Source organism: Myotis brandtii, unplaced genomic scaffold, assembly GCF_000412655.1.
Source record: "Myotis brandtii unplaced genomic scaffold, ASM41265v1 scaffold82, whole genome shotgun sequence".
Classification (NCBI taxonomy): Eukaryota; Metazoa; Chordata; class Mammalia; order Chiroptera; family Vespertilionidae; genus Myotis; species Myotis brandtii.
The window spans coordinates 941506-960090 of NW_005371324.1; the positions used below are offsets into that span (position 1 = coordinate 941506).

Here is an 18585-nt window from a genome sequence, read left to right on the forward strand (position 1 = left end):
GACCAGAGCCTTGCCAGTTGGGCTTAGTTTTAATGAGCGGCCTGCAAACCAGGCATGTGCTCCTACCAGGAATCAAACCATAACCTCCTGGTTCATGACCTCCTGCCGCCCAACCTCAGTCACACCGGCCAGGCAGCAATATATATTTTTTACTATTAATAATAAACAGGCATATATCAACTATTATGTGCTAGGCACTATTTTAAGTGCTATAGGTGGATGAACTCAATATAACAACCATTTAAACTGGTACTATTATTATTGTGGATAATATTATTGTTTATGGATGAGGAAACCATAAGAAAGGTTAAGTAACTTGCCCAAGGTCACACAGCTGGTAAGGGACAAAGTCAGGATTTGAACTTAGGAGGTAGTGCCCACATCTGTGGGAATAAGCACTGATGTATGCGACACAGTAGTGCTAAACAGAAAAACTCAAAACTCCTCTGTGTGCTGAAGCCAAATAGCTCCTTTCTTGGCTTTCTAATTACCAATTCTGTATAAGATAGTAAAGTGACACTTTCTTACTTTAATTTAAGTGGCCCTGCCTTGCCAGAACCCCAAATACTGCCTGTGCCCATGGGGTGGTCTAGTGCTATGCTGCCCTGTCCAGTCTTTGGTCCAACTACTCGTCTTGCTAGAAGCATACCCTCTCCTTTGACATTCACAGGGCCCTGTTAACTTGCCCCATTTACAAAGAGGGGGCATCTCCTGTTTCACTGGGAAGAAGGAGGGACAAGTGCGTCACTACCGTGTAGTAACGCCGAGGGGAGGCTGCTGTGTCCTCGTCCTTGGGCAGAAGGACCTAGGACTTCATGCCCCCAGACCCAGGCCCCTCTATCAGCTCTCTGTATGACTGGCAGCAAATCACTTAGCCTCCCAGTGAGAGAGATGATGAAAGAACGCTTTGATCTCTGGAGAGGAAAAGCTTTGGATTAATGCCAAGTAGGTCCACACTTACTTGGCACCTAAATTCACGTGGCGGCTGATGTGCCTCAGAAATTCCAGTGCATCCTCAGTTACAAGGCACGTTCCTAGCCCCGGACTCCCAAGTTTTCAGTCATAACATCGTGTCTAGTTTTGCCAAGTGCCTAAAAGCAAAAACAAGACTTTTTACAGAGGCTTTTGTCTCAAGAGCTCCAAGCAATCTAGCAATGGACATTCTATAAAAACAAAAACAAAACAAACACCCTATACATTTTTAAAAACCTATGGATTTTTCAAACCAAATTTGTGTCCTACGTGCCTGCTGGAGTCCTGTTCTTGTTCTTTTAGGACTAATTGGGAATGGCTTGGGATAAAGCTTTCAAATAATGTTTAAAATTTTTATTTCTTGACAGATTCAAAGCAGGTTTCCTTTTTCCCGCTGTTCCAAAGATTTGCCTTCCTTGTGTGATGCCTATAATCCAAAATTAGCTCTCGTAAGCACCCACACCTATGTCATAATTCACAGTCCCTCAGTGTTACGCTGTGGGGGAGGAGCTCACTTATGTACTGTCAGATGGGGGAGACGGAGATGACCTGGGAGAAATATTTTCAGGAATATTTGCATTAAAAAAACCCCCTCACCTGAGGATATTTTTCCATTGATTTTTAGAGAGAGTGGAAGAGAGAGGAAAAGACAGAGAGAAACATCGATGTGAGAGAAACAGATTAGTTGCCTCCTGCATGCACCCCGACCAGGGCCTGGGCTGGGGAGGAGCCAGCAACCGAGGTACGTGCCCTTGACTGGAATTGAACCCGGGACCCTTTAGTCTGCAGGCCGACGCTCTATCCATTGAGCCAAACCGGCTAGGGCAGGAATATTTGCATTTTTAAATTGCAAGTTCAGAAGAAGCAATTCAAAATGATTGATTTTTTTTTTTTTTAGGCAAGGAAGCGGTAGCCACTGTTCATCCCTTTCACTACCGTGTAGAGAATGACATCTATTGACAGGCACAGGAGCCACCACAAGAGAGAAGGAAAAAGGGACCTGATGTTTCCCACACACATTCTGTCCGTTCAGTGGGACTGTCACCATTTTACAGATGGCAACTCCAAAGTTCATAGAAGTCAGGTGTTCTCCCTGTGGTCACACAACTAGGAGATGGCAAAACCAAGGTAGAGTCCAAAGCCCTGTGCGACGCTGAGAATTAGGAACACTATAGTTGGGTTTCACTTTACCTCTATAGGGAGCAGCAGAACCCTGCCATCACTGCTCTATTCAGTTGAGTTCAAAATGTAGCCCTTGGGCATCTATGATGTGCCAGGCTTTTCTGAGCACTGGGAACCACAAGATGAACATGGCATGACCTCTCTCCCAGAGAAGTTTACTGCTTCTTGTTTAAGCGATAAAATATCCCCCCAAAGAGCAAAACTTAGGGCAGTACAGTAGACTTCGGTGTAAGTATAATTGAATGTAATATGATGAATAATATATAACTTGTTGGGAGCTTATGTTTAATGCATTATCTTACTACACTGTTTAAGAACTCCAGGAGATAGCGACCCTTTCAGTCTCCACTGTATAGTTGAGAATGCAGTACACTATGCTAGAGAAGTGGCTATTTAAAATGATTAATTAAAATGAAATAAAACTATAAATGTAGTTCCTCAGTAGTGCTAGCCACCTTTTAAGTGCTCAGTAGCCACCTTTGCCAAGTGGCTACCATACTGGACGATAGAGATGCAGAATATTTCCATCATAGAGGAGATGCTGTGCCCATGTCCTCAGCAGGAGGTCCTATTGCACAGCCACCTCTGAGTCATTTGCCTTGGGAGGGATGGACTTAGGTCTGACTCCAGGGTATTAGCTTTTAACCATTATGTTATATTGCCTCCTTAATACAGGTGTCCCCCCAAATGTATACACACTTTGAATAATTATTAATTTCAGTGGGTTAAATCTGAAAAGAAAGAAACATCAATTGAGCTATCAGCTGTTAACGTGTGTATACATTTTTTGGGGACACCTGTATGTTGTGAAATTTAGGAGGGGCAGGGAAAGTATTAAAAGTCTCTTATTTCTTTAAGAAATAAGAAATAGCTGAGATGGTAGGGAACTAGAGACATTGAAAGTTTTCCTTGCAGTGTTTTCTTTTTTTTTTTTTTTAATCTGTGTGTGTGTGTGTGTGTGTGTGTGTGTGGTACTTGCAAGAACTGGAAACTTTCTTTCACTGGTCAGGAAAGTTAGGACTTGCTGTTTGAGCTTTTATGGAAACACTAGAGGCCCCATGCACGAAATTTGTGCATGGGGGGGGGTGTCCCCTCAGCCCAGCCTGCACCCTCTCCAATCTGGAACCCCTTGGGGGATGTCCGACTGCCAGTTTAGGCCCAATCCCAGGACTGGGCCTACACCAACAGTCGGACATCCTTCTCACAATCCTGGACTGCTGGCTCCTAACTGCTCACCTGTCTGCCTGCCTGGTCGCCCCTAACTGCCCCCCCCTGACAGCTTGATCCCTCCTAATTGCCTCTGCCTGTAGGCCTGATCACTCCTAACTGCCCGCCCCCACCGGCCTGGTTGCCCCCAACTGCCCCTCTGCTGGCCTGGTCGCCCCTAATTGCCCTCCCTGCTGGCCTGGTCACCCCTTACTGCGCCCCCCCGCTGGCCTGGTTGCCCCACGCAGCTTTCTGTTCAGTGTTTGGTTGTCCCTCACTAACCCCCCTGCCGGCCCAGTCGCCCCACACAGCCTGCTGTTTGGTCATCTGTCTGGTTGTTTCAGTCGTGACAGCCCCTGGCTTTTTATGTATTAGGATAAGGTGACTTTTGCTAAGAGTTACATTCAGAAATGCCTTATTTCCTGTTAAGCCTCAGTTCCTAACATAGTACCTGGTCCATAATAGTCACACAGTAAATGCTCTTGAACTAAATTTCAAAAAAGACAACTATAGTATTTTCTGCCAGTCTCAAAAGAATTATAGTGCAGAAGAGTAACATCAGTGGCCTTACTTACAATTCCTAAAGGGAAAAAAGTAAATAAGACTTTCTCCGGGGCAGTATTCAGGTGCTCGGATTCATAAAAAGAGGGTCACATAGGTGTTTATCTACACTGTGATAAGGATAAAAGAGGGAATGATCATAAGGGCTGCCTATAAACTGGCTTGGATTATATAGTGCGGTATTTTAAACCTAAGCTAAAGAATCTCTGTATAAGGCTCCAAAGCAAACACTGAAAAAATTTTTCTCAATACGAAATGAATTTCTGTTATCATCTCCTTAGTGCAGTGAAAACAAACCAAGTCACCCCCTTTCCAATGCATCCGGGTGTGTTATCCCAGATGACTTGCATTTACCCACCAAATGTTGTGTGACAGCTGAGAAAAGTACCCTATTTTGGCTCCCAGCTCATCTTCTTTCTTTTCATCATCGTGAACGCCCCACCCCTTGCACCCCTCTTCCTTTCTCTCTCTTTGTGACATAGCTACGTGTTGGCTTCCGTGTCATTTAGAACAAACAAAACAGATGACTTGCATTTACCCACCAAATGTGTGACAGCTGAGAAAAGTACCCTATTTTGGCTCCCAGCTCATCTTCTTTCTTTTCATCATCGTGAACGCCCCACCCCTTGCACCCCTCTTCCTTTCTCTCTCTTTGTGACATAGCTACGTGTTGGCTTCCGTGTCATTTAGAACAAACAAAACCTGTAGAAATATGGCTTAAAAGACAGTCGTGCAGATTTGGGATTGGCAGCCAATGTTGGATGCTCACTCATGGCTTCTTAAAGGTTTTAATTTACGGCAGGAATTGAAAGAAGTGTTCAACACATCCTTCGTAGCTGGGGGAGTCAGCTTTGGAAAGCGATAAGAGGGAAAAAATGCCAGGCTCGTTTTGAATTTAACAACTAGGACCCTTGTTTCTCGATGCAGCAAAAATGATGGCAACTTTCTGAGAATGACTTAAGGATTCCCTGGAGGCATTTTGCCCAGGCCCCTTTGCAGGCCCATTTCAGCAGGCTTTAGAGTCCTTCTGAAGGGCTTATCAGAGAAGATTCCAATTTAGAGCAGCCAAAGTTTAGTGTCTGATATCAGCTCTAGCTTTTCATCCTTTTTCTTTTCTTTTTTTTTTTGGTCAAAAGGAGACATGATGTTTTACAGTGTTAACAGTTTTGAAAGGCCCTACATTTTCAGTGAACAGAGCGCTATTGTGTAAAGGGCTCTGACAAGCATTATTCAGGCGAAAATACATCAAAGGAATGTGAGTTAAAAAGAGAAAAAGTTTGCCGATGTAGAGATTGGAGGCAGCATGTGCTGACAGGTGCAATTATGGCCAAATAATTGGACCTTTTAAGAAGGATCTGGTGAGATAAGGCAATAGCTGTGGACTCACATCAGAAACCTGTTCATAATTAGACACTCAGGGGTCCAGCTGTGGATGCCGTAACTGAGGCAGGGAACTACTTTACCTGCAGGACATGAAAGCTGTCGCACTTTGTAAAATAGGGTGAAATAGCATGATTCAGCCCAGCGGAACTGAACTGAGGTGAAGGCTGGAGAGAAGGCTTGGTCTCCCCGCTCAGGCTCCCAATAGTCTGGAACCTCTTTCAGCCCCGGAGAGTTGTCGTCAACCTAGCGTCTAAGTCCTTCAGTCTCAAAGACATTCAAGAAAATGTCAACTTCTCAGAGTTAATGAATTGATTTTACTAGTTAACATCAAAGATCTTTCCACTGCAGTTTCCTTGGTCTACACCCCGAAAATTATCAGAAGACACTGGGATAGAGAATAACCTGGTGTTTCTTTCTGAGAAAGTTCCACTAATGTCAGAATAGGTAATCATCTTCTTTCTGGTGTTAAAATGTGGTGCTCACAGCCTGGCTCAAGGACAAGCTGGTTCCTGTACGTACCGCCTCTCCACTGGCTGGGGGATCCCAGCGGCAGTCCTTTGTTGGGTCTCCGCCTGGACACGGGGCTGAGAGAGGGCACAGAGGATCGAAGTCCTGAGCGATCATTTCTGCTTCTAATGGGGCAGAGGGCTCCCCTCACGTGCCATTAAAGCTTCTGTTAGACATCTTGCTTCAGGCTTTCATTTTTTTTTTTTGAGAGAGAGAGAGAGAAAGAGAGAATCATGGATGTGAGAGACATTGATCAGTTGCTTCCCAAACCATGGCCAGGAATTGAATCTGAAACCTAGGCATGTGCCTGACTGGGAATCGAACTCGTGACCTTTTGGTGTAAGGGTTGATGCTCCTACAAACTGCGAGCCACACTGCCCAGGGCCAGGCTTTCACTCTCAGTGAAACAATAGAACTTAAACTGCTGGATTGTATGATTTTTTTTTTCAAGTTTATAATTCCTCTTCTAGGTATAGTTGGATAACCTCGCCATTGTAATGCTATTAAAGATGCCTAAATTGGCTGTGAGTTACAGGTTTCTGATAATGGCGCGTTAATTTAAAATCCAGGAGACAGCTCTCTTTCTACCACAGAGAACTAACTCCTTAGTGTCTCGGGATCTCTTGTATTTCCCTTGTTCTCTACTTTCCAATCACCAGCTTTTCACTTTCCTTTTTACCTTTAGACTCCATTAGGATCTAGGTCAGTGGAACCTATGACACGCGTGTCAGAGGTGACACGCGAACTCATTTTTTTGGTTGATTTTTCTTTGTTAAATGGCATTTAAATATATAAAATAAATATCAAAAATAGAAGTCTTTGTTTTACTATGGTTGCAAATATCAAAAAATTTCTATATGTGACACGGCACCAGAGTTAAGTTCGGGTTTTTCAAAATGCTGACACGCCGAGCTCAGAAGGTTCGCCATCACTGATGTAGGTAGATGGAAGGCTGCTTGCTGCAGCAGCTTCCTCAAGTACATAACGAGCTCAAAAGTAAATCCGGTACCGCACCAAGAATTTACCAGCGCAGTAGGCACAACCTCTCCTATGCTCACATTATGAGCACTTAGCTCTGTGCCTGACCCACAGCAAGCATTTAATATGTGTTGGCCACAAAAGTTAGTTTTGTTTCTGCTCACTTTGCTTATTTATACCGTGAGCTAATACCAGTATCAGTATTTCCCTGGAGTTTGACATCTGGTCTAATTTTGGAGTTATTGCCACATTTTCCTGCCTGGATCAGTGGGATGCTTTAGTATTTACAGTGGTGAATTCAGATTTAAAAAAAAATTCCAACAGTGGTGCAGACAGCATGACCTTTTAAAAAACTGATCACAGGTGTGAGTCTATGGGGTCCACTCCTAGCATGGAAGTATTAGACATTTAACTGAATCAAATACACACAAAGGAATAATTAGCTACCTGGTGACCTTTCTGTCACCTCCTTTCATTATTCTCTGGTATTAATGATGTGGTTTTAGTGAAATTAAATTTGGGCGGCTCAAAAGTACATACTCACATTCAGCTTCAATTTCAGGTACTAGTTGCTTGAAGCTTGCTAGCAGAGCTCCTAGCATCATCAGTTATGAATTGGGTCTCCACTCTGGCTGTGTCTCATTATCATCCAGAAAAATTAAAAAAAAATGTAGATGTTCAGCCCTGGCTGGTGTGGCTCAGTTGGTTTGAGTGTTGTCCTGTGCACCAAAAGGTCGCAGGTTCAATTCCAGGTCAGGGCACATACCTAGGTTGCAGGTTTGATTCCCCATTGGGGGGCGTATGGGAGGCAACTGATCCATGTTTCTCTTTCTCTTCCTCTTCATTCCTTTCTCTCTAAAGTCAATAAAAAACATATCCTTGGGTGAGAATTTAAAAAAATACAGAGGCTCAGGTCCCAAAGAGTCGGCCTGAATTGGTGTTAGGTGGGACCCATTCACTGGTATCTTTAAGAAGGCTCCTCAAGTAATTGGGAGGGTTGAAGACTACTGCATAGTTGTACAAGAGACTTTGGATATACTGACTACATTTTTACTTGTGCTAACTAACTTGGTTTAACTCTCCTCCTCACAAACCAAGGCCCACCTCCCTTCTCATTTACTCTACAAATACAAGTTACAATGATAGAACAGAAAGAGCATAGCTTTAAGGCAGATGATTTCAAATCTTGTCTCTGTCTTTTATTAACAGAGTGACCTTGCAAAGATGCTTACATTTACTGACTTTTAGCTTCCCCATTTGTTAGGTGGGAATAATAATACTTCTTTGTAAGTGAAGGTTAAAGTAATAATGCGATATGAAAACATTTCGTACAGTCCCCAGCACACAGTAAGAACTCAATATATGCTCTCTTTCCTTTTATTTCTTTCTGTTTTTATTTTCTTTATGGGTAAAACAAGAGGCTTGGTCCCCAATTCTTTGCCTTAAGCATTGTGATTAGAGAAAAAACAACAACACATATTATTCTCCACACATTCAGCTTATGTTCAAGAAGAAAGCTTTTGGCACACAGTTGACAAAGAATGAATTTGGAGTTTCTTTTAGTATCATGTCCAAATATGTCAATTGGCTGCCCTTTCACTTGATGTGTCTATGAAGTGGCTGGCCAGTGGGGATGTGGTTTCAGTTGTGGGAACAAGATTTTTTGATTGAGTAATGCCATCTGTTTTATGTGGGTATCAATCTTGTGTCTTTGACCACCATTCACTTGCTTCAACCACATAACCATCCACTACTTTATACTTGTAATATGGTGGTTGCACCTGGCATTTATATTATGGCACCTGTTTGATGTGATACACTTCAGAGGAGCCCAGGTGAAATCAGGAAATATCTTTCAATTACTACCTGGCTAATTGGTTTTTGTAAAGAAAATAAAATATTGCTGCCTCTTGATCCATTTCCAGAGAGGCATAGTTCCAATATAGTGTGGTTTCAGGAAACAGTCTGTGATTCATGGAGATGACTCAGTAAGTCATCTGCCTTGATAAATTGTGACACATACTGCCTTTGCCTGGTCATTTGGCTCCAAATGGAAGCTCAGGCAAATGAGCAAGGCTCTAAGCTTCTTTTATTACTTAGTTCAGGTGAGCCAAAGCAGAGGGCTAGGAGGGTCTTGCATTCTGCAGGCTCAAGGGAATTGCTTGTGTTATAGGCAGATAAATTGACTATGGGGAAAGCCACTTTGATGACGACAATATGATCCTCTGCTGTTTCCCAGAGCCTGGCAAAATGTAACATGAGATGCAGTGCAACTGGAGGGTTAGGAGCAAGAATTTGGAAATCATAACAAGCTGGATAAAGCCACATTTTGGTTTTATCACTACCTATAGCAAGTGTCAGCAAGCTTTTTTTCTGTAAAGGGCCAGCTAGTAAATATTTCAGGCTTTGTGGGCCATATGATCTCAGTCACAACTATTCAACTCTGCTGTTTTAGTCAAAAGGGATCACAGACAATACATAAATGAATGAACATGACTGTGTTCTAATAAAACTTTATTTACAAAAACAGGCAGTGGGCCAGATTTGGTCTATGGCTGTAGTTGGCTTACCCCTGAGCTACAGGATCTTGTACTAATACGTTACTTTAATCCTCTAAGTTTCTCTTAAGATACACACACACACACACACACACACACACTAGAGGCCCAGTGCATGAAATGTGTGCACCAAGGGGGGGGGGGGTCCCCTCAGCCCAGCCTGCACTCTCCAATCCAGAACTCCTCAGGGGATGTCCAACTGCCAGTTAGGCCTGATCCTGTAAACTGGCAGTTGGACATCCCTCTCACAATCCAGGACTGCTGGCTCCTAACTGCCTGCCTGCCTGATCGCCTTGGGCCCCCTGCTGGCCTGGTCACCCCCAACTGCCCCTCTGCTACCAACCTGGTTGCCCCCAACTGCCCCCTCTGCTGGCCTGGTCACCCCCAACTGCCCCTCTGCTACCAACCTGGTTGCCCCCAACTGCCCCCTCTGCTGGCCTGGTCACCCCCAACTGCCCCTCTGCTACCAACCTGGTTGCCCCCAACTGCCCCCTCTGCTGGCCTGGTCACCCCCAACTGCCCCTCTGCTACCAACCTGGTTGCCCCCAACTGCCCCCTCTGCTGGCCTGGTTGCCGCTAACTGCCCCCCCTACCCGCCCGGTTGCCGCCAACTGTGCCCCCTGCTAGCCTGGTCGCCCCTCACTGGCCCCCATGACGGCCTGGACACCCCACACAGCCTACTGCTCAGTCGTCTGGTCGCCCCTCACTAACCCCCCTGCTGGCCTGGTTGCCCCACATAGCCTGTTCGGTCATCCATTCGGTTGTTTTGGATATGACGGCCCTTGGCAATATATATATACACACTTATCATGTGCTTGATATAAAGTAAGCACTTGTAAATAGTAGTCACTAATACTTTACTAAAAATATTATATATCATAATTTAAGATGCCATTAACTGTAAGGTACATCTGGATTTCAGAGTTGCTAAAATGTGATAAAAGTCTTAGAATTGATGAAATTAACATAACTTAATTAGAGTAAACATATCAAGGTATGTTTAGGATTTTAAGTCTTATTCTACCAGTGATAGTTAAAGCTTCTAGCATAACATTTCTTTGTGATGTTTTTCTTGTCAGAGACACGTGTCATGAACTTCTGGGACATGTTCCACTACTAGCGGACCCCAAGTTTGCTCAATTTTCACAAGAAATAGGCCTGGCGTCTCTGGGAGCATCAGATGAAGATGTTCAGAAACTAGCCACGGTCAGTTTATTTTCAACTTAAAAACCTGTTCTACTTATGTTCATTTGTAAGGTAAGGAAAGCTTTAGAGTGATCAACTATGGATTTTAAGGCAAAGATGCTGGATAGGGCATGGTGACTTTATCTTCTCCCGTGTTGTGTTCTTTTGAAGCAGTGTGCTTAATAACCATCCACATACTTGTGTTTGATTCTTCTCATTCAGGCTTTGGCTAAGTAGTAAATCTTTTAGTTTTGCGGGTCATACATAAGGTCTCTGTTACAACTACTCAGCTCAACCACTACGGTGCAGAGGCAGCCACAGTATGTCAATGAGCGAGTATGGCTATATTCCAAGAAAACGTCATTCACAAAAGCTGGTGGTGGGCCAGGCTTGCTCTGTGTGCTGTAGTTTTCTGACTCTCATTTTCAATGTTGATTTTCTAGAAATATTAATAATAGTAAAAGGTATACATTTATGGTGAAGCAGGGGTTGTGCTTGGGATTATGTCTTTGATTAGTTGCTATGGTTGTATTCAGACACAATTTGAGTCAGCATTTAGAAGCTCAGGCTAAACAATTATTGTATGTACAAAACCAGAAAATTTTTATAGATGCTATGGTCTCAGCAAGGTTCTTCTCAAAACATGCAATATGAGAGGGAAGGTGTAGTATTGGCAGCTATCTTGAAGATGCTGATGAGCCAGATCTGACAAGTTCATGTGACTTATTTTAGCCCCATTTCAAAGAGATCATAAGAAAGAGCAAGCTTGGCAAACTCACTTACCTACAGGGACTAGTCAGGTAGTCTAAATGAGCAAAGCTCCAAGAGAAAGAAAAAAAATGGGACTTTGAGTTGTGTGTATTTGATACAGACACACATGTAGGGCATATTAGACATGCAAGAATATTCTTCACTTCCACTAAGAAATAAGTTTTTTCTTAGACTTCTTAAGACACACAGCCCTTTCAGTATATCTTTTGTCTCCTACTTTTTTTAAAAAAAAATATTTTATTGATTTTTTACAGCGAGGAAGGGAGAGGGATAGAGAGTTAGAAACATCGATGAGAGAGGAACATCGATCAGCTGCCTCCTGCATACCCCCCACTGGGGATATGCCCGCAACCAAGGTACATGCCCTTGACTGGAATCGAACCCGGGACCCTTCGGTCCGCAGGCCGACACTCTATCCACTGAGCAAAACTGGTCAGGGCTTGTCTCCTACTTTTGATAGAGATATGGGAGCTGGCAAATACTTCTTTACTAAAAGAGGAACAGCACTGCAAAAGCCACACAGTTGGTGTAGTGTAGGCATGAACAGGAGTTAGTGAAGACTCCAGTGCACTTCGGGAGAGCATGGGTCTTCTATAGCAGAAGGCTGGTCCTCTTCCCGCTCATGGCTACCAGATGGAAATGCAGGCTTTTGTGTTGCCAGACCTACACATTTTTGAGCGAGACTGGCAATCTAGATTTCTAAATAGAATTGAATGATTTTTAAAATTTGGCTCATAAAAAAATCTACCATTTTGAGCTGAGAAAAATATATTTGTAGACCAAATCAGGTTCTTAACTTTCCAATTTGTCACCTTTGCCCTAGGGCAGTGGTCGGCAAACTGCGGCTCTTTGGCCCCTTGAGTGTGGCTCTTCCACAAAATACCGACTTCTGCGCATGGGCCACGAAGTTTCAATCGCGCTGTATATGCACGCCCACACATGGTATTTTGTGGAAGAGCCACACTCAAGGGCCCAAAGAGCCGCATGTGGCTCGCGAGCCGCAGTTTGCTGACCACGGCCCTAGGGAATGTATCTCATTTATATTGACTATCTGTTTTGCTGCATAACAAATAACCCCCAAACTTAGTGGCTTCAAACAATGAACATTTATTACCTCACTGTGTTTGTGGTTGGGACTTTGGGAACAGCTCAGCTGAGTGGTTCCGGCTTAGGGTCTCCCCTCTGGTTGCTGTCAAGATGTGGGCCTGCGATTGTCTGAAGGTTTGGGATCTTAGGCCAAGATGGGTCACTCATGTGGCTAGGAAGTTGTAATGCCTTTTTTGACTTGATCTTATGCTGTTCACATCAGCCATATTATATTCATTAGAAGGGACTCAGTCCTGCCCACACTCAAGGGAGGGGAAATTAGGCTTCACATTTTTGGAAAAGGAGTGTCAAAATGTTTGTGGATATATTTTAAAAACTATCACACATGAGTCCTGTTATTTAATTCTCAAATCTTGGATCTGGGTTTAAATTCCACATTTTGGAATCTTTTTCCCTGCCTTTTAAATTTTCCTTGAAATTTTCTGCTTTCAGCATTTGACCTCCAACAGCTCTTTTTAAATTTTTTTTAACAGCCCTTTTTTTGATCAGGGATCAATGTATTGCTTACTTGTTTGACTCTGAACAGCCACAAACTGGGATTTAACTGCCAGGTTGTGTGTGTGTGTGTGTGTGTGTGTGTGTGTGTGTGTGTGTCTAAAGAGAGGAGGAGAAAGACTAAGGTAGGACTTGATGAATGTCAATGAAAGTGGATCCTAGTGAGTGAGTGATCTTTTTTCTTAAAAGCAGTGACAAGAAAGCAGTTTGATTGTTCCTTATTTTTTATACTCCATCAAATGATGATTAATTAATTCCATCCTTCAAACTAACATGTACAAAGAACATGACATGGTTCCTACTTTTTAGACCTTTATAGCCTATATAGAAAAAAAAAACACACCAAGATTTTTCAGAGGAGAGAAACTTTGTACTGAGTCTTGAAAGATGAGAAAAAGCCAGCCAAGTGGTAGAGAGGAAAAGGGGGAATCCTATATAATAAGAGAGAAATATGCAAATTAGGTCAGGACATCATGACCAGCTCAGGAGACTGCATCACGACCAGCTCAGAGCAAGCCCCCAGCCCCAGTGGACACACACCACACACCAGGGCTGCGGGCGGGCTCTGAGCAGCTCGGAGCCCGCCCCCAGACCCGGCGCTACCCAGCTCCGAGGCCACTCCTGCCGGGGGTTTGCAGGCAGGCATGCTGCACCGCCTGCCCTGGGACCAAGGTCCCCAGCGGACCCGCCCAGGGGGGCGTGCTACGATCCGCCATGGCCAGACTGTTGCTTAGGTCCGCTCCCCGTGGGGAGCAGGGCTAAGCTGTCAGTAGGACAACCCCTGAAGGCTCCCAGACTGTGAGAGGGGGCAGGCTGGGCTGAGGGACACTCACCCAGTGCACGAATTTCATGCACCAGGCCTTTAGTAGAAGGATAGTTTCAGCTGGAATAAGAAATCTCTCTGGTTTGGGGGCTCAGCAGGGAATGCCTGCTCCCCAGTTTTGAGGGCCATATTGAAGCCCAGGGTAGCCTTTGTGTTCACTTCCTTTTGCTGCTGTAACCGATTATGCATGGCTTAAAATGACAGAAGTTTATTTTACAGTTTCATAAGGTTAGAATTCCAATATAGTTTTCACTGGGCTGAAGTCAGGTGTTGGCAGGACTGTGTTCCCTTTGAAGGCTCTGGGGGAGAATCTGTTTCCTTGCTTTTTCTGGCTTCTGGATGTTGCCCACATTCCTTGGCTCATGGACCTCTTCTTCCACCTTCCAAGCCAGCATGTTGCACATCTCTCTCCCACTGACTATTGCTGGGAATGGCCTTTTTCTTGTAAAGACTGATATGACACATTGGGCCCACTGGATAATTCATGCTGCCCTTATCATATCTACAAAGTTAACATATGTAAAGATTCTGGGGATTAGGGCATGGACATCTTTGGGGGGCATTAGTCTTCATTTGTATTTTGATATTTATAAGAAAAAAAGCTAATATATGTACCTTGAAAACTATTTATTAGAGCCAGTAAATCTGTAGGATGATCAAGTTTCTTTTGGAACTTACCTTTCTTAGCATGATTCCAATACCCTTGGCTGTGGATCGCCCTGCCTCTAATAGCTGAAAACACTTTCATCTGTTAGAGAGCATTAGGTCATTAATCATGCTTCTCTCTCTCTCTTTCTCTCTCTTTTTTCATTATCCTTTCCCTGGAATGTACCTGCCTTTCTGAAATAGCCAATCAAGTCAACAGACATTCTTTAAGAGGTTAAAGAATCTCAGGTACCACAAAAAAGGGATAAAAAAAAAACCTGAAAGGTAGTACTTGCTTCAAAGAACTAACACTCTAGTACACAGAAATACAGAACACTCCAAGTCAGTGTCAACTTTTATTGAGATACATGAGCAGATATGTAGGAGAAGTGGATTTAAGGTAAATCTTCTAAGTGTGTGTGAGTTCTGAGATTGGAGAATGGAATTCAGAATGGGAGCAGGGGCCAGCAGAGAGGGTCTTCACTGTATAGGAAGTGACTGGTGACAGGTGAGGGAGGATCAACGATCTCCCAAGGGAGCCAACCTGCCCAGAATCTTGCAGTTTTTTTTTAAAAAAAGCAATCAGAGTGTAAACTTGCAAAAGACTTTCACCTGGAGGACTTTGGGTCTCTTCTAAATGCAGTGGAGATTTGGGGTGGAGAGGTGGTGTCTCACCATGGTTTTGCCTGATCTTACTGGTATTTCTCGTTTCCCCATATTGCATGAGCCCCAGCCAACTGTCTTTGGTTTCCCCTCTCACGAGCTTCACAGTTCTTATCCTTTCCAATTTTAGAGATTGCCCACTTACTTTGAACAGTGTTTTGCAGACCAAAGAGAAATTTGGAAAGCCTTTTCAGTGTGACTGGAGGCTCTGGAGCAGCGGTTCTCAACCTGTGGGTCGTGACCCCTTTGGGGGTCGAACGACCCTTTCACAGGGGTCGCCTAAGACCATCGGAAAACACATATATAATTACATATTGTTTTTGTGATTAACCACTATGCTTTAATTATGTTCAATTTGTAACAATGAAAATACATCCTGCATATCAGATATTTACATTATGATTCATAACAGTAGCAAAATTACAGTTATGAAGTAGCAACGAAAATAATTTTATGGTTGGGGGCCACCACAACATGAGGAGCTGTATTAAAGGGTCGCGGCATTAGGAAGGTTGAGAACCACTGCTCTAGAGGATAGACTCACAATTGAGGGGGTCAGGACGATTTTTCCTGAAATGATGCTAAAACTTCCTTTGACTTCTCAAACCACATGCCATCCCTCAGTTAGAACCAAAGTGAATAAAAAACTGCTGGAACGTGGTCTGAAAAGAAAACACAGATTTCAGCCAGGCAATTTCAAAGTAAACCCCCGGAATAAATAACCTATCAAATGACATGCATATTAATGACCCTCAAGCCATAGGCGAAGCTAGAAGCCCAATTTAATGACCCAATTGCAAAGACTAAGAGATTAGAGCTAAGGTCTCACTAGGAGGGGTACAATGTCCAGTGGTGGGGGATAGTGGTGGCTAGCAAGCCCTCTTAGCTGTCCAGATGAGAAATGGAGGTATTATTAGCCGATTTCCTCAAAGTTGTTCCCATTAAGGCCCCTGAAGAAATCCTAGAATAAAATGAGATGAGATGTACCAAAGAAGAAAAATCCATAGAGAGGGCAAATGGAAAACCGCGGAAATCACTTTATGCAGACCAATGAGACAGGCCATATTACTCTCTTACTCTAGGTGAGATTTATATTATTAATGACTTTGTTTATATTGTGTCTGCTTTTCCTTGTTTCGTGAATTTAAGCACTGATGAAAAAGTGAGTCATGCCTGGTGAAAGCAGACACTTAATAACTTTCTGTGATGTGCTGTCAACGAATCTACCTAAGGAAGAAAACAACCCCCACTAGGACTAATTGGCACCGCCAAACTCTGTCTTGTCCCGCTGCTTTTGAACTTCTGGGTCTGATTTCAGAGGGACCAGGCTATTGCCTGGAGCTACTGCCTTCCGTTGCTATATTTCTGCCTGTTATTTATTTTGACATTTTAATAATGCTCAGCTTTGAGAATGAAGCTATCTCCGCTGTTTTATGTGGGCAATGGTTTCTACGCCCTGAGAACCATTTAAATGAAACTCTTTTGTATCTGAAGAAATTGATGCTGCTGCTTGGTAAATGTATTTCAAATGAATTGTTATACATGTAAATAATTTGCCCTCTGGTGGGTAATGAATAAGGCCACTGGTTTCGGCAGCTGCACCCTTTTCATGCTCTTCATAGCAGTCCGGGGTCTGCGTGTGACAGATATGCAAAAATCCTTTCAATAAGGGCTGTGTAGAGTGTGCTATAATTTTGAGACCAGCCATTTCCCACTGTAGTGGGGCTGGCTTAAGTGGATTTAATAGATTAGTGTCTTCTCTAAAGGTTGTAAATGTAAATGCCTTAGGGACCAGATGGGTAGCAAACACGTGTGAAACAGCCTGATATAAGATGAGAAGGAGTATTGGAGCCTGTGGAGAACTGGGGAAGGCACATTACACCTTCCAATTCAAAAATTAAAACAAGACTAAAGCTCTTTGGCTACACATTATGTCTGCAAGCTGAAACATATAGGCTCTCAGTTGCCAGCCCTTGTATCTAGAGCTAGATTATATGCTAGACTACCAGCCCATCCTAGATTCATCTTCATATCATATTGAACATTCTCAGTGCCTTTTTGCTGGACAATGGCATTTTTTTCCCCAAGAAAAGATGGCTATTACAGTGTTCACTAGAAATAAGTATCTCAGTGTTGTTTGAATTATAATTTATACTTTTAAGCAGTTGTAAGCAAGACTGTCATACATATATGTTGAGCACGTGTCAAAGATTTGATTTAACTCAATAATGAGAGAAAAGCAAGGTGGTCAATCCAGCTCTGAGAGGAACTTGGGGGATTGAGACTATCTAGTCGCTGAAAGAAAGAATCCTGGAATAAGGTGCAAAATGGCTTCTGTTTTACAGGACGAGAAACCGTAACCTTGAAGTTATCTTTTCTACCAGGCAGAGATCATTTACGTGTCTAGTGAATTAAAATAACGTGCAACTTATCAATCTTCACAAGGTAGCATCTAATTCACAGCATGTGGGCCCTGATCATCAGTAAACAGGAAGTCAGACAAAGGTTATGTAGCTCCTAGATCAGTACTTTTTTCTGTAATATAAAGTAACCTAGGGATCTTGTGGAAATGCAGATCCTGGGCACACAGAATGCAGCCTGAGGTATGATGGCATTTCTGACAAGATCTCAGGTAATGCTGATGCTGCTGGTCCAAGAGAAGCCGGAGACCTGTTAGACAGGTGAGCCGGTTGGACAATGCTCACGTATGTCTTTGAATAGGCACATGGTAATCTTTTATTTTTTTAAATTATTTTTAAAAATATATATTTTTTATTTCAGAGAGGAAGGGAGAGAGAGAGAGAGAGAGAGAGAGAGAGAGAGAGAGAGAGAGAGAGAGGAGAGAGGAGAGATGAGAGAGAAAAGAGAGAAACATCAATGATGAAAGAGACCCATTATTTGGCTGTCTCCTGCACAACCCTACTGGGGATCAAGCTGTAACCCAGGCATATACCCTGACCGGGAATTGAACCGTGACTTTCTGGTTCATAGGTTGATGCTCAACCACTGAGCCACACTGGCTGGGCAATCTTTTAAACTTATTTTCATATTTGATACTTTCTTCTAAGGACTGGATTAATAGGGTATCAGCAGCTAAATTCTGTGGGGCGTGAGATGAGTGTATTAGTACTTATTCTGGGCCTGAAGATGGACCCTGGAATCTAGGAGTGCCGTGTCATTGGTTCTGTTTTATGTGTCTGCTCTCACACTCTCCCGCCTCCTGCTATTTTGCCATATGTCTTCTTCTGTCATTGAATTGTTCAGGAATGCACAAACAGAAACTTGCTGATAAGGTAAACTGAGGAGCTAGTCCTAGGAAAATATTGATTTCTCTTCTCCCAAATGTTAGGAAATGTAAGGGACTCCTTTCACCAGACGGTGAATCCCATCCTATGATGCAGATGGCTTCAATTCAGTCTATTCATTTCTCACATCAGAAAGGCATTTGAACAGAAAAAAAACTGTTCATCACTCTTAGGAGAAAGCAATCAGTGTGAATACACCACAGATGTTTCCCAAGCAGAACAAATCAGCCCGTGGCCCCGTTGG

The 18585-nt window shown here is 43.3% G+C and overlaps 1 protein-coding gene across 2 annotated transcripts in view; it reads left to right on the top strand.

The window, feature by feature from the left end:
* Nucleotides 1-18585, top strand: part of TPH2 (tryptophan hydroxylase 2) — a 109813-nt gene that overhangs the window by 59662 nt on the left and 31566 nt on the right. For both annotated transcript variants that reach the window (XM_014531692.1, XM_014531691.1), the window contains one exon: nucleotides 10427-10553. In XM_014531692.1, coding sequence (XP_014387178.1) covers nucleotides 10427-10553 — 127 coding nt within the window. The remainder of the gene's footprint in view (nucleotides 1-10426; nucleotides 10554-18585) is intronic.